Source organism: Ambystoma mexicanum, chromosome 2p, assembly GCF_040938575.1.
Source record: "Ambystoma mexicanum isolate Mex_15411 chromosome 2p, UKY_AmexF1_1, whole genome shotgun sequence".
NCBI classification, from domain to species: domain Eukaryota; kingdom Metazoa; phylum Chordata; class Amphibia; order Caudata; family Ambystomatidae; genus Ambystoma; species Ambystoma mexicanum.
The window spans coordinates 75,305,846-75,323,204 of NC_090923.1; the positions used below are offsets into that span (position 1 = coordinate 75,305,846).

Here is a 17,359-nt window from a genome sequence, read left to right on the forward strand (position 1 = left end):
TTTGTAATTTTTCATTTTTTCCAATCTTTTATTGTCTCAAATTCATCAATTGATGCTACAACAGGTGATGCTGACACGTGTTTCGACCTAACATGTCTTTTTCTAGGCTACCGTTCATAATTTTTAATAACAATGGATTTGTTACATATTTGGTGCCAATGTCGTCCCAAGATCGGGCATTCACCATTCGTGATTGGGTGTATATCATGTGACATTTGTGTTTGGACATATGATGTGTGGGTGATATAATTCCCAGTGATTGTGATATATGTAAAGATTCATAGTGATTTGCATATTGGTTCATACATTTTGTAGTCAAAAACAATTATCAATAGACAGTATTGAGTACATGTTAAGGGAGAGAAAAGAAGAGATTTCCGTAAGTTTGGTTGGTAATGGTCCTAATTGGTTTAGAGTGTTTGGTAATGATTGGTAATGATTGACTCATTTGCAAGGGCTCTCACCTGGTAGGTAAGATAGAGGGATTGTCCTGGCTCCTGCTTGTTGGAGGTAGGTCAGTTATTTACTGGGTAGTGGTAATAGCAAGGGCTCAGTCCGCCCGGTGCCTGGTTTAGCAGAGGTCAATACCTACGAATAAGGAATTAAGGTAAACTAGTGTCAATGTTTCGTGCCCAAGGGCTGAGCTACAAGGAATAGTTAAGAGACATGATTCCGTGTGGTATCACGGTTCATGTGTGGTGTCAGTTGTTTTCATTGTGCGCTCCCGACAGTGGGGAAGTGCCCAGTTGGGTTTCAGTTTCAAGGCGATTATCATAATTAGGGCATTGGTGCCCTGGGACCCTTCCCTCACTGGCCTGGAGCGGCTTCCGTGGGAAGGGTCTTGGTGCTTATTGTGCCGAGGATGCATATAGTATACGTCGTGCTGACCCATATTGTGATGGCCGGGATCTAGATCTGTGCCGTGTTGGGCTTTGTTTGAGTGTGCTCTGACCATGCGAGCGCCGGTGCGTGAATACATATGATATTACGCATAATGCGTTTTTACACAGTGCCTGTTTTATTAATTGCCGGTTAGCCATGGTGTGCAGACGGCGTTTCAGTTGAGTTTTAATTAGTAAAGGCATTGGTGCCCGGTGTCCTTTCCTACAAGGTGCCCCAGGAGGTGGCAAGTGTAGGAAGGGTCCCAAGTGCTTTTAGCAGTGTGGGTTTGTATTTAGTCGGGTTGGTGGAAGGATGTGCCGTGGGTGTCTGGATCTATACTCACCCACTGTCTCTTAGCTAATTGAGAGGTAGCCACTGTGGCTTGACAAGGCTCCCACTGGGTCAGAAGTGACAACAGGGTTACAAACAGGTGGTGACTGAGTTGCGTGGTGCACCTGCATTTAAATCAAAGTGAAGCTAAATTAAGCAAAAGATGCCGTGCGCGAGCTAGGGGAGCAACTTGCCTCTCTTGTTGTATCTTTCTGCCTCCGGGTTCAGGTACAACTGGGGAGTGTAATGACTTGCATTATATGGTTTGTCAAACTAGTGTCCATTGGTCCGTGGCCGGAAGCCCTATTGGTTGTTGGGCTGTGTCTTCCTATTTGGTTGCTAACAGCGCTGAATGCGGCTGTGGCGTCCTGGTGTGCATTGGGCAGAATTGGGCTAAAGGAGCCTAACTATTGGTGGGGGTTCCTGTAAGGCAATCATGATATAGCTGTGCTATGTATTGTCTCTGGTGACTGTTCCATTTACTCCCCTCCACAACCTGACTAGAATGTCTCTCAAACTCACCCCATTGTTAGAAGCTCACAGCTTCTCGTCAAGTCTGATTTCTTATCTATTATATGTACTTCTGTGATTAAAAAAAAGCAGTGTTCTTCCTGTATATGAATAAATAAATAAAAACAAATTATAATTAAAAATTAAAATAAAAAAGGTTTTCTGCAAAAATGCAGCCAGTTCCACTTCAAGGGGAACGAGGTAGAGAAAGCCCTAGGCACCATACCCTAGATTTTTGTTTATATGTATGTGTGAGTTTGGCATTGCACAACTGTATTGATTCGACATTTGTGTAAAATTTAAGGTAGGATTAGAGAAATTGCAGTCTACTGCCAAATTGTGATAAGGGGAATCTGGCCCCAAATTCCAGCTTCCCCACTTGACAGAGTTGTGTGATCCTGTGCAATCGTTCTTCTTGCCTGTTCCCTATTTTCTCTAGCTGCTAGAAGTGTGAACACTTAGATGTGGGCGCTGTACGATTATCCTCACTCATACATGGCTTCATTTAGCATTTCAGCCGGTGCGTGTGGTTACAAATGGTGCATGATGGCCCACATCCCAAGTTAACTGGATTTATGGCCAACTAAATCCCACTATCTCCCATACAGGCGTAAACATTGAAAAATGGACCTTTGCTTCTGAACACCAAGCGATTGAAAAAAACGATCTGTTGCAGTAATAACCTGCATGTATGTCTATGGCGGCATGTCTATGACGGGACCACTGGTGGAAGTTTATGTAACATGTAACTGGTTTGCAACAGCGCCTCAATGCCCCATGGTTTAGGCGCTTTACAGATGAAAAAAATAATAATAAATTGCTGTGCAAATGGATAATCAGCACACAAAAAAGAAAGCAAGTAACGACGGCCACTGTGGACTCTCTACACAATGGCTGTCAGGGTACATTGAAAAAGTGCCAGAGGAGAAATCCTCCCCCCCCTCAATGGATCACAACCACAAAGACTTGTAGAGAAGTGAAACTTCAGAGAGGAGAGACGCTGATGCGAGCACAAGAGGTTCCGGGGAAAAGAATGAAAAAAAAAAACAGTCGTGAGAGTTGACGTCGAAGGACAGAGCGGCACGGCAAAGAGGCAGGCATTGGGCCTGTATACATCAGCAGATTCAAGGGGCTATCATCAGTTAGTGGCCAAATTGCTTTGAAGTTCATCAAAGGACATGCAACCATATTTCTTGTGTGGCTTCTGATTTAGCATTAGTGGAGGTCAGTCAGGGTACTAACAGTGCGTAATAGCCCACAACTGAAGTTGCAAGGGCCCTGATAGGGTCACTGTTAATTAAGCCCCATTAGTGCCCTCTACCATGGATGCTAAGCCTATGAGCAACCATCGATTTGGTGGGACATATTGTTTTCAAATCAGAAGAAATAGTTGTGCACCAGTTATCCAGATGTGAAAACATTAAAGAAAAAACACTTCCAAGATGGCAACCATGATTGCCAACTCTGAATCTGTGTCTCCTTTCAATTTTACTCACTGAAAAGGAAGACCACAGAAAAGCCTGGTGGAGCACGAGAGGATGCCATGGTTCAGTGAAGAGGTGAGTGTGGCTATCATGGTGCGGGCAGGATTTGAATACATGTAGGGGAGCAGTGCTGCGATGTGGCAGCACCCAAGGCAGCCAGGTACCCAGGTGGATGTTGGGTGCGGACATTCCATGTGCTGGGAATTGCACTGGAGTATCGACACTTAGTGCCCATATTTCAATGACGATGAGTATCTGGCCCAGACTGTACCCTTTCCTCTGGGCGCTAATCGACTACAGTAGTGCCCTGTGTATCATAATATAGATTATTCATGAAGCGTACACCATAGGCTTCAATATCATGCACTCTAATGATGGCATGTCTCCATAGGAAAACACAAATAGCTGAAGGATATGTTGCCTCCTGCCCTTGGAAAGTAATGTCACATGTTCCCGACCAAAGAACATGTGCTATATTTAGGTGGGAGGCAGTGGTGGCTGGTGATCTTTTTAAGTGGAGGGGTCTAAATGTTTCCTAAGAATATTCCTGAGTAGCCAGGCATATTGAGGGACCCCAAACTTACTAAGAGGGGTTTGGAGGTTGTCCCCACAGGGAATTTGAAAATAATGAGTTGAAATGGTGCAGCACACTTTCTGTGAAAAATGTGATACAATTCCACACAGTTTGCAGCCGGTTTTGTACAATAACAGATGTAAAAATCCAACAGATGCAAGTCACCTACAGTGCAGAGGAGCCTTTTCCAAAAACATGTTATGATGTCTTTGCCTACAATATGTGCTCGTATAAAAACGTGTTCATGATGTTTGTGCCCAATCATGTCCATTCTGGCTGCACCAGTATATGGCAGTTCTCTCACATAAGGCATACATTTACTTTGCACATAATGACACCAATGATACTATAAGGAAACGTGGCCGTGCTGGTTCTGCCAATATATGCCAGTTCCCCAATGTAAGAACATATTCTTTTTAGCTTTGCCCGTAAAAGATGCTATGACACAGTAGGAAAAACCTATCCAGACTAAGTGAAAAACTGTAGGCCATTATAGCCAGGTAAGATCACTCATCACATTGGATATACCCTTGTAAAAAATTCCATACCACATTAAGAAAACATTTCAAGATTGCCTGTACCTATGTAGGCCAGTATAGCCAGCTAAGAGCACTCATCATGTTGGCTTTACCCTTTATGCCAGTAAACAAAAAGCTATGCTACAGTAAGAAATCATATCCAGACCGGCTGCACCAATGTAGGCCAGTATGACTACATAAACATACACATCATATTGGATGATTTCCTTTAGTACCACACACTCATACATACATATATACATGCATTTTATTTCTTACCTGCAGCCCGGTTTGGACTCCAGGCCCTGCTTATCCTCACGCCATCTCATGCTCCTACGATGGTGCTCCTGTTACCGTGATGCATGCAACAGTAACCAGGCAGTAAGAAGTGGTCTCTTCCTGTTTCCTGTACATGTGTTGTGGAGCCAAAGCGCCTTCATCAGAGGCACTGCTGTGCCTCTGGTTGCCCGTGGAGGCACAGGAGCAACCCTATGCACATGTGTCCCTGCAGTAACACAGACTGCATTCCCAGTGCACCATGCAAAGGCTTAGGAAACCAAACTTCCCAGGCCTTGCATGGGCCATTGGCCATGTGCGATGGGGTACTGATGTGCCAAATAACGCCAGCCCAGGGACAATCCCTCAACTGCTTGCTGGAGATGACAGAGCACTCCGTGTTTTCATTGGGCTGACTGCTCCTCCATAGTGGGCGGCGAGTCAGCGTTCCATCACCAATTTTGACTTCTGACCTTTATGGACATCTTTGTCGAGTTCATTCCTTCCTATTTCATTTACTCCCGGCAGCATAAAGAGACAAAGTCAGGAAAATGATGATTTGTCATGTTGCATTAAAGTGTTGCACAGATATCTGTATGTGGCTGTGTGGGTCTTCTGTCTGTGAAGTGTTGTGCAGGTCTTCTGTCTGTGGAGTGTTGCGCAGATATCTGTATGTGACTGTGTGGGTCTTCTGTCTGTGGAGTGTTGCACAGATATCTGTATGTGGCTGTGTAGGTCTTCTGTCGGTGGAGTGTTGCACAGATATCTGTATGTGACTGTGTGGGTCTTCTGTCTGTGGAGTGTTGCACAGATATCTGTATGTGGCTGTGTAGGTCTTCTGTCGGTGGAGTGTTGCACAGATATCTGTATGTGGCTGTGTGGGTCTTCTGTCTGTGAAGTGTTGTGCAGGTCTTCTGTCTGTGGAGTGTTGCGCAGATATCTGTATGTGACTGTGTGGGTCTTCTGTCTGTGGAGTGTTGCACAGATATCTGTATGTGGCTGTGTAGGTCTTCTGTCGGTGGAGTGTTGCACAGATATCTGTATGGGACTGTGTGGGTCTTCTGTCTGTGGAGTGTTGCACAGATATCTGTATGTGGCTGTGTAGGTCTTCTGTCGGTGGAGTGTTGCACAGATATTTGTATGTGGCTGTGTGGGTCTTCTGTCTGTAAAGTGTTGCGCAGATATCTGTATGTGGCTGTGCAGGTCTTCTGTCGGTGGAGTGTTGCACAGATATCTGTATGTGGCTGTGCGGGTCTTCTGTCTGTGGAGTGTTGCACAGATATCTGTATGTGGCTGTGTAGGTCTTCTGTCGGTGGAGTGTTGCACAGATATCTGTATGTGGCTGTGTAGGTCTTCTGTCGGTGGAGTGTTGCACAGATATCTGTATGTGGCTGTGTAGGTCTTCTGTCGGTGGAGTGTTGCACAGATATCTGTATGTGGCTGTGTGGGTCTTCTGTCTGTGGAGTGTTGCACAGATATCTGTATGTGGCTGTGTAGGTCTTCTGTCGGTGGAGTGTTGCACAGATATCTGTATGTGGCTGTGTGGGTCTTCTGTCTGTGAAGTGTTGCGCAGATATCTGTATGTGGCTGTGTAGGTCTTCTGTCGGTGGAGTGTTGCACAGATATCTGTCTGTGGCTGTGTAGGTCTTCTGTCTGTGGAGTGCTGCACAGATATCTGTCTGTGGCTGTGTAGGTCTTCTGTCTGTGGAGTGCTGCACAGATATCTGTATGTGGCTGTGTAGATCTTCTGTCTGTGGGGGGTGCCAGATATTGTTTTGCCTGGGACACTGTCCAGGCATTGACTGGCCCTGGTCTGGAGCATAGAAGAGGGTGGTTGGTTTAAGGCCCATTGCTGGGTCACTCCAGGCGGAGGGGATCCTAGATAAAGTTAAAGGAAGAAGCATGGTGCAGAGAGACAAAAAAGTGCTCCTTCATAAGTTAATACCTGTCGGGCCTGAACCATTTCACTATAGAAATCTAAACTCTGACGTGATCAATGAATGCACGTGGTACCCTTTGCTCCAAGCTTATAATTTGTATTTACATTGAATTGTTCATTTGTAACGTGCATATGGTTTCTAAGCACGGGATCGGGAATCTTACCTGTGTTGCACTGCGTTGTCTTGCTTCCAAGACAAACGCGTTGCCCCTGAGCTATCTTTCCTCCCAAAAACTTGAACCTCAGCGTAGACGCGTGCGCGCAGCGCTCGTGACTGTGAGGATGAAGAGTGCGGTTAGTTAAGATGGAATGGAGTATTATCTTGTACAGTGCACCTGTACAGGTCAGGCCTGTGGTCATAAAGCTAATCCTCTCCACTGGAAGACAGCGCCATCTTGAAGAATTCTGGATAAACCAGCGTATTGTTCAGTATACCGCGTTGATGAATGGAGAACAGATGCAGCTGTGGGGAATTTTCTCTGCCGATCATGGAGGAAGAGAGCACATTTTTATACAAGTTCGCGTAAGGACGTCTTATTTTTGCCTGATGTATAATCTGTTTTATGATCATTTTAATTCAATCCAAAATGGTTTTGAAGGATACGCTGATTTTTGTAATTTGTCACAAACTGTTATTAATGTTTTGATGTTTTATGTATGTGACTTTTTTGATCTGTTGGATCGAAATAAAGTTGTGATGATGATATGCTCTAGAAGGAGGGGGCTACTCCAGGGATTGGGTAAATACAACTCCCAAGAGCTCTGACAGTGTGTCTATAGGAATGGGGAGGAAACGGCATTGACTGCTGCGTCCAGCACGAAAATAAATGCAATGACACATCATTCGTGCAAGATCTGTAGGCCTTTCCGCGTGTATTCTCAACAGATTGAAGCACCTGCACACGCCGGAGCGGTGATGACGCACATGTTCTTTGAGCAATGCCCAGTGTTCAGCAGTTCCAAGAATCATTTTACCGATAAAAGGGGAAGATGCTGTACTCTACGTTATGGCCACAAGGTGGAGCTGTCGCCAACTTTTAACAATATTTAGTGCCTATAGTGGAAATTGTCTCTTGACTGTTGTCATGCCACTGCTGCGAGCAGTTGGAAAGTCTAACACACCAGGGGGGCTGTCAGGCTCATGTGGTTCAATGAGGACCAAAAATAATTTCTGTTCAAGATAAATCCGCTCCCGTTTTGCTTTTTAGAAAATTATACCAATAGCGACCACCTCCTCCGCAGCCCCAGTACCACTGACCCATCCCATGTGTTCTGCTCAAACGCCCCCAGCACCACTATATATCATATCATCTGTCCACTCTCCCACCAGCGCAGCTGCATCTCAGGACTCTACCCCCAACTCCCCAGCACTGTACTGTCTCATTAGTAATGTTATGGTATGTTGTTATTTAAACTAACAGCCAACAAGGGGCGAGGTATTGACAAATCCTTGCAGTCTTCACTAGTATACTGGTGAAATGTTTAGGAAGCCGACAGAAAGCTAAATGATCCAGAATCCTCCGGATGTCGAAGAGGATTTTATTCCAGAGGGGAGGCACCAGCAGCGAGAAGGGCCTGCCACCGACCCTTTCATATCAGAACTGACAGTTACGTAAAAGACCCTTCTCCCCAAACCACATGGCACTAGTGGGAGAGTATTTATAAAGTATTTTTGCAATGAAAGTAGGGCCAATATTATGGTAAGCTTAATGAATGTATGTAGTTCCTTAATCTATGTAGGTGAATCCGTATATTGTCCCCGGTGACTGTGCCATTTACTCCCCTCCACAACCTGGTCAGAATGTCACTCGAACTCACCCCATTGTAAGAAGCTCACGGGTTCCCGTCAAGTCTGATTTCTTATCTATTGTGCGTTCTTTTGTGATCTAAAGAACATTGTTCCTTATTGTATATAAAATAACAAATAAATAATTAAGAAATATGCCATACACAACGCTCGTCTTTGGAATTCCATCCCCCTCCATCTGGGCTCTTCACAGTCATTGTTCTTGTTGATCCGGAAAGCTTTAAAACCGCATCTCTTTATTCAATCTTCCTCAGGGATGTTATTTAGGGGTCACTAACCCCCTGAGGCCTCCCTTGCTACCCCTAAAAAAAGGTTTAAAAAAAATCTGCCTTTATTATTATTATTTTTTAATGCAAGCTCCAGGGCTGTGGCCAACGCCATGTGGCTCTTTGCCTCTGGAATGGCTGGCTATCTTGTTCAGGCCTCTTAAAAAGAAAAAACGAACAAGGGTTCCGCAAGTCTAACACTTTCAGCAGTCGCCCTAAATAAGAAAGAAGAGGAATACCAAATAATGTGTCTTTCTGGAATTCTATACCATAATTGCTAGACTCATTAAATATTTATTTCAGGCACACTTCAGGGGGTGAGTCACTGTTTTAGTCTGTTCTTAAACACCTCAACTCTTCCTTCTGAGGTCGATCAAAGAGCACCAACACAGGTTGGGTGATATTGTATGTATATGATTTCTAGATAAAGCACTTAATTGTAAATTCCACATAATAACACATCATTAACATTGGGCCATGGACGTCTGCTTGCATTCACAGTAATTTGGTAATATGGGCCTACATACACTGATCTTAACCATACATATGGCGATCCGTTCTTGAATTAAATGTATGAAATGTATATCACATTTTTATTCTGTTAATGGTTTATGGATAATTTGTTTCCGAATAAACTTTTATGATGATGATGGTATATCACATTATAGTAATATCGTAACCATACTTTTCGTAGTTTACTTAGAAACAATGCTATGTGATGCTACTTCCTGTTTTATCAAGGGGTGAAAGGTTGTGTTCCATCGCTTCCTGTGATATCACTTTGGGGTGGGGTCAAATGACATCACTTCACTTCGAGGTCAAGGGTCGAGAGATGTCACTTCCGCAGCTCCTGGCATTTTGGCGAAATGACATCCCTGATCTTTCTGCTCCACTGTTCCACTTGCCCTTAACTCTTCTTCAAGTTTATGATCTGTGCCCAGATAGAGTTTGACGGTTTGGCCGCGGCTTATACATTTCTTTCAAACCTCACATCAAAAAATTGCCATGGACGAGACACCAATTTCTCCACAGATATCCGGGCAAAACCCATCTGGAATAATCCAGCGTGTTTGAGGCTGTAAATCTTTTCTAGGTGTTAAATATTTACTAACTCAACAGTATTATCGAGGTACGGGATTCAAGAGTTGGGACAAAATCTGACAGGACCAGCATGCAAAGTTTAGGATTTTAGTAGGGCCAGAACCACTGCTTATTTGGAATCACTGGCGATGATCCCAGAAGAAAAAGGTGAAGTGATCATGCTGTTAGTGGGAGAAAACAGGGGTGCTCGCCATTTATGAAGAGCCACTGTCTTTAGGAGGGCATCCTGCCTTATATTTGAGGATTCATATTTTAATATTATCTATAGAGGTGGGTTTGATGGAAGCAAATTCATTTGGGGTAGCTGGATTAAACACAGACAGGATTCCCCTTCTGAATTAAGGTGCAGGATTTAAAGTGCCCAATGAATTACCCAGGCAACACTGCTACGTCTCATGTGTTATGCTGCCTCACCCACCAGAATTCCACTCATTTATGCGTTAATACCATTACCCGCCACCAATGTTCTATTTCCTTTTGTTGGGCTCTAAACCCCACTGGCACTTAACTATTCCATGCATTTTAGCATCTCACACAAAATGTCACCCATTCCACACCTCTTGTGTGCTTCACTCTTACCAAACCAACACTTTCAAATGTCATTTGTTCCATTGCCACCATTCCTATATCTCGTGTTTTGATCTATCGTCCTATGTCCCATGTTCTACTGCTTCTTCCACCAGCACCTCTTGTTTTCACATCTTCTGCCCTATTGTGTGTTCTACCCCATCATCCGCTTGAACACCGGTTTCTCATGCATTCTGTCCTATCATCCTAGTTCTCATGTTCCGCCACATCACACACCAGCACTTCTACTTTTCATGTGTTCAGCACTTTCAATCCTAAGGACATTATTCACCTGTTTGCCTTCTTACCCAACCAGCACTTCAATATCTCACCTGCCTTCACTTCCATACCTCCAGGGTTCTGCCTTATTGCTCCACTAGCACTCTATGCCTCATTGTGTCAGATATCAGCCACCAGCACTTCAAGATCTCACCTGCCTTCACTTCCATACCTCCAGGGTTCTGCCTTATTGCCCCACTAGCACTTTGCGCCTCATTGTGTCAGATATCAGCCACCAGCACTTCAATATCTCACCTGCCTTCACCTCCATACCTCCAGAGTTCTACCTTATTGCCCCACTAGCACTTTACGCCTCATTGTGTCAGCTATCAGCCACCAGCACTTCTAATCTCGCATTCTTCTCCTGCAGAGGAAGGAGCCGATCCTGAGAGCATCGAGCTGGTGGCGCAACAGGTCTTGAACATCTCACTGCCAGCCAGTCCAGGTGACATCACAAAGCTCCTGAAGGAGATCAAGGAGAGCATCGGCAACCTCGGTGAAGTGGACAAGATTCTGAACAGCACCGCCGAGAGCGTTGCCATCGCCACAGACCTGCTCAACCAGGCGGTGGCTGCTAAGTAAGTGTTCCAGATATGAGTGCATCTTTTTGATGTTGTGAGCAGGCAAGTGAAACTGCTGTGCAGGTCACCTTCACCCTTCCTCTTCTAGTGCCTGCATAACAATCTGTAGAAGACATGTACAAGAACCACAAATGACAGCCCCACTCTGACCCCAAAGAGTTCATTATGGATTTCTTGAATTAATTACCATTAAAGAAATGGCCAAAGTATGTCAGGCTTTGTGCATCTTTGCAAACATCTTTCACTTGGTACAAATGGAAAGAAGTAACTTCTGAATGTTTGTGATAGTGGAAGGTGAAGATGACCGCATAGACCCGTGCTCATTCTGTTTGTATGCCATACCGATAATAGCTGTACACATCATCTCATAAACAGTCTTATCATCATACTATTATGCTAGACACAGAAAACATACTTCAGCAAACTAAAGGACACCTTCCACTTCTTCCCATCTGTGTACAAATAATACATTCATGCTATGTTGACAGAATTTTGCATTGATTCAACAAGAGTCCTCTTATACACTTAGCCTATACATGAAACACATTATTCGCCAGAATCAGTGAACATCCAACCAAATTTTAAAAGAATATCATCTGTTGTTGGTTTCTTAACCCTTTGGCATGTTTGTATAAAAACTATGTTTTCTATACAATTTCAAAGGTTTTAAATGATATCGTCCCCCAAAAGGTCCTCTGCTTCCTGGTCACACTTCAGGCCACATGTAACTGTCTTTAATGTAAAAATCAAGTTTCTGTAACATTTCACTGTGTTATGGTGCAACTTGATCAGTTTTAGAATATACTAGCTGTTCCTGGTGTAACATACACCATTCTAGCATACCTTAAAGATCAATATCAGTCGGACCACTTCTGCCCCCTTCTTAAATATCGGAATTACCAATGGTAGCTTCCAGGAAAGGTGCATAGGTCCCTGTGACTTATTAATGATCATTGAAAAGGCTAAACATATCAGATGGAATGAGAGGTCTGAGTTGTATAAGAGCAGTATCTAAGTTCCATCAATCACACAAGCCTCTATGATGTGTCATTGTAGATGCATAATTGTCAACCTTGTGACATTGCAGAGTCCCTGTGATGGCATAAGATTGCGGAGTAGTATCATTACAGCACCTACTTTCACTTTTAACTCATGAGGAGACATTTGTCCTACAGCTGTTCGCTCTTTAGAGACTGAAACGCAGAGCGAATAATTAACTGTACATTGACACTGGAACCGCCATGCCCTGTGTGAAGAGAAGTGAGGGTGGAAAGAAATAACCTCTGAATGTTTGCGATAGTGGAAGTGAAGGTGACCACATAGAACCGTGATCATTCTGTTTGTTGAAATTATAGTGGGTGTACTTTGCCATTTGGACAGCAGAGGGCAATCTAACACTAATAAATTGCATCAGCTGAGTATGTAAACATACCTAAGCATTTTATATATAGAGCTTTTATAAAGTTTTGGATTATGCACATTTGCATAATTTAGTGCACATTCTATATCTACTGTCTGCATGTTCCATGACCCATATGTGTTGTGAAATGTGGACCTTCCATTGAAGAAATTATTGCCTACATATACCTTTGGGCAGATGCATTTGTATACATATAGAAAATATTTAGAAGAGTCGGGGGTTATTAGTTTTATGGGAAATGTGAGAAACCAAAAGGTGTCTCACCCGCTAGTCCTCGGGGACTTGTCATCCAGGTGGCCAGGACACAGCCATCGCTTTTGGATCCAGTTCTTGGAGGTGGACCAGTGCAAGAGAATCACCTGGGTGAGGGATCTGTGGGGAGTGGGGGTGAGGCAGCAGATGGTGAGACACGGTATTCCCCACTCTTTTGTTCATCTACCCCATCCTATTTTGTAGGATTTTCTGAAGTCCCAACCCCCCCTTTTTACACAAACATTGGACAGAGGAAGAGGGCGACTGAGAGTAACCAAACTAACTCTCCCACATGGTACAGGACATGTCCCGTTAATCGGGTCCGGCAAAGTCAGGCACTTTATTCTAAGTGCATACACCTAATACCAATTAGCTCTCCTCCCATGAATAAAAGGCACCACCTAAAGACACACTCTGAGCAAGGCGGAACACGAGTACCAGCAGAACCTCCGGGAGGAAGGCACACTTACTGGAGCAAGGCAATGGACCAAAGGACGAGAGCAGCAGGCCGAAAACACCAAGAGTTCCCTACTGGAGGTCGTTGCCTCCAACAGGCCACAAAAGACACGTGGGGAAGGCTGGATCCCACAAGTGAATACTGCATTATGTTTCAAGGACTCCAGCAATCCTGCCGGGTGAACGGCAGAGTTAGGGAGGCAAGGCCAAGCCTGTGGTACTAACCTTAACTCGTGAATTGGAAATAGCAAAAACAGGAAAGAGACGCACACAGCCGATGAGTTGGCAAGCGACCTGAGAGACCAGTTTGTTTTAAAGCGAATGAAGTAGCAACATTAGAGCACAAGTGAAGGCTGCACGCGTGTGGATGAGAGGCAAAGAATGGCAGACCTGTGAATTAACTTTGAAGTAAGGACAGCTGTGAGATCAGCGATACTAGGTAATGGAGAGGTCTGGTGAAAGGAAGTAGCCCATCCTGAACTGAACCCGTCTACCGTACAGATTTTGCATCTGCTTCCCCCACTTTTTCACTAATGAACCCCATTTCCCTTTATTTCTCACAAAGCCACCTGCAGGAAAGGCCACCAACAGTGGCAGAAGGACACTAAACAAGACCACTTACACTACTTACATTGTCCCCAGACATGAGTAAAGGCACCTTGCCGTGAGTTGTGAGTCCTCCTTCTGTGCCTGGTGCAGGGATTGCTCTTATCACTATTGCAGAGACTGATTAGTGACTGTCTTAATGTTGTACGAGGGGCACAGCGTTCGTAAGGCTAAAGCCATTTCAGGATTTGCAGCAGAGGCCTGAACCATTGTTGCAGTTTTCTAAATCTACTTAAATGATTGTCTACTATGGTTAGGAATTCATGTCAAAATGAAAGGTGTCTTGGCAAATACTAGGCAACAAGGTGCCTGTGGCATTTTCGGGTATAGTCTCAGAGGGATTATATAATTACTGCGACCACTTCACTGTGACCTCCGAAAATATTGACTTTTTTTATTTTGTCCTCCTTCACACCACATATTTATGTGGAGGAGGGGTTGGTATAACATATAATGCATGTAAGGGGAGTCCTGGGGGGTTTCCCCCACATATCTGGGGTACACACACTCGGGTCATGCTCATGCAAGCGGAATGCTGTTGTTCTGCACTGTGATTGATGATCATAGACCTTCAGATCTGGACCTGGAGCAAAACCAAAGAGGTTATGGCTGGAAGGTTTTGAATTAATCCTAACCTCTGGCATTGTTCTGGGCAACCCTCCAGACCATCGTTCTTCACCTGCCAAGACATCCGTCCCACCCCAAAAAGGGCAGTCCAGCCCAAACTGCTTGGTCACATCCCTTCTGCACAAGACCACAAGCATCCCCAAACATTTTTCTGCCTTATTGGGTCTCATCAGTGAGGAGTAGCTTGGGACTCTAGGCCCAGCAGACTCAGGACCCACGTCTGGGCATACCCGTCCTAATCAGGGTGACTTACCCAAAACAAAAGATGGAATGGCTGGAGTACTACACAGAATGGGTGTCAGGAGCACAGAACACGGGCTGAACTTTGGACAGAGATTAAATACTTGTGCCAAAATCTTCAGAGGTATGCAGAAGTGAACAGTTAAGAGAAGTTTATTTCAGTGCATTGGCAGCACCTGTGCTATTGAACCGTTGATGATGTAATTGCCCATAACGCCCAGTATGGCAAGAGGGCTGAACCTATGAAGCAATCATAAGACACTCTGGGTGTCAAAATTAACATGGGTATCCACTGGGCTATGAATAGTACATGAATCTCCATGGTCTGTTGGAGGGAATTGGTTGTGGGCACTCTCTACGTTGCCATTCATAGACTTGGAACATTACCTGTTTGACAATCTGCGGCCTATGCTAGTTCATGTGCCCTCAGATTGCCCGTTTACAGCCCTGCCCAATCGTCTCAAGGGACACAGGATTTACAACCACATTATATTTCTGCAAAACAGTATAACATGACAATGAAACCGAAGGACCTGAAGGATATGACGGGTGCAATGCATGGGGCGCCTGACATTAACTACTCTCAGAGAAAGACCGGTTGACCATAAATAGTGTCAATCCTAGGATGACTCTCGATCCCAAATTATGTTCACTGTAAATACAGCAGAAGTTAACAACGATTGGGTTCATTGAGACACATGGATTATCTGGTGGACCTAGTATTAAATGTATGCAAAGTTCACAATTGTTAAATTAACAGACATAATAATAAATATGGATGTTGTGGTTTATTCATATGCACTGAATATCTCACAATTGTAGTCACAAATATCATACAACTTGACCCCTCTGTACCAGATGTTCGTTATCCAATCATGAGAAAAATGTTGTCAATGAAATTGACAACATACGTGAGTATCTGCTTCTTTGTTAGTGGTGGTAGGCAATAGGCAGAGCCCCAATTTATTTGTCATATGTTAGAATTCCAGTACCCTTTTGGGGTCATAAGTACTCTTTCCAAGAGTTCCCTCCCCAGAGCTTGTTTGCCATGACTGAGTGATGTCACGAACTTAGGCAGTGGAGGGTTTTCTGGCAAAGTCAATGCAATGGTTTATTTTTCGAAGAACAATTCATTACTGCACTTTGTTTCTTATTCCACATAAATACCCACAGTGAATGCCGTTCTTAAATCCTTTGGGTTGGGGACTGTATGTATGAAGAACGCATGTGTGGGTGAAGATATTCTGTGTTAAAATGTTGTGCCTCATTCAACATAGCACAACAAATTAAGACACAATTCTTTCAGCAACTTCAACCTGGTGTATTGTGTAGTTTAAATGCCCATAGTTCTTGCCCTCCTCCACAAATGTTGCCCGTGCAATTACTTAATCTAACAATAAACCCACATATTAGGATACATCAAGCATTATTGCCCGGGGTATTCTCTGCAAGTCATACAAATCCCTAAAGAGATTAGCAGAAGCAGGGGCAAATAGGGTACCCATAGCAATACTGTGACTCTGCATGCACCAATCCCCATTAAACGTGAGCATGTGGTTTTTCTATGGGAATGTAATAATGTTTGGCAACATATGTTACATTGTGTTATGTTATGCTTTGTTGTGTTATGTTAGTTTGTATTTTTTGTATGTATTAAGCAATACATTCTATGTAATAGGCAGAAGCAATGAAGGATGAGGGTCAGTTATTGGAAAGAGCAATAAGAGATGAGATTTGAGATTAGATCGAAAAGTATGTAAGGAAGAAGAGGAACGGATAGCAAGGGGGAGGGCATTCCAGTGCTTGGGGGTGATTAGGGGCGAAGGATCGGAACTGAGAATAGGTGTACAGGCATTTTGGGACAGAAAGCAGGAAGAGATTCTTGTAGCGCAACATTCGATTGGGAGAATAAAGCGATATAAGTGAGGTAGATAGAGAGGGGTGACACCATGGATACACTTGAAAACAATAGAAAGAAAGTGAAAGAGAAGACGAGGCACAAAATGAGGGGGAGACATGGTGAGAAGAGAGGAGGAAATAGAAGAGCCAGGAGTAGGGGAAAAAAGAATACGAATAGATGAGTTGAAAACAGATCGGAGGAGGGCCAAATGAGAGGCAGGAAGACCAAATAGCAGGGCAAAACAATAATAAATATGGGAGAAAATAAGAAAAGTTAAAGGAATTTGATGGCGTGAAAGGGAAGGCAAGGGTGTGCACGACAGATGTTAAATAAGGCATAGTGGGAAGAACAAGCTATTTTAGAAATATGGAGGGAAAAGGAAAGAGAGGGATCAAAGATGACACCCAGGTTATGTGCAGATGAGGATAAGGAGAGGAGGGAAGGAGGAAATGAAAGAAAGGGAGGAGGAAGAGGTCAGTTGACGTCAGGACCCCTCAACTTGCTGAGGGTGAAGAGGAGCGAGGGAGGTGAAGTAGAGTGAGGGAAGTTAGTTTATATTGGGTTTCTGTGCTTTACACAGCTACCATGCCAATGTGCTGGATACAGATGTGAAGGCCTGTGAAGATTTTCTGATCATCAACAGAGCCACTGTTCTTATCTACAAACATTTCAATACTAAGGCCACAAATACATAGCTTGATGGAGGCTTGTTGTCAAGTCAATTCAGAGTACACATGGCATAAT

The 17,359-nt window shown here is 44.0% G+C and overlaps 1 protein-coding gene across 3 annotated transcripts in view; it reads left to right on the forward strand.

The window, feature by feature from the left end:
• LOC138566223 (laminin subunit beta-1-like) overlaps positions 1 to 17,359 on the forward strand; it is an 882,924-nt gene that overhangs the window by 766,062 nt on the left and 99,503 nt on the right. For all 3 annotated transcript variants that reach the window (XM_069643284.1, XM_069643285.1, XM_069643283.1), the window contains exon 31: positions 10,904 to 11,111. In XM_069643284.1, coding sequence (XP_069499385.1) covers positions 10,904 to 11,111 — 208 coding nt within the window. The remainder of the gene's footprint in view (positions 1 to 10,903; positions 11,112 to 17,359) is intronic.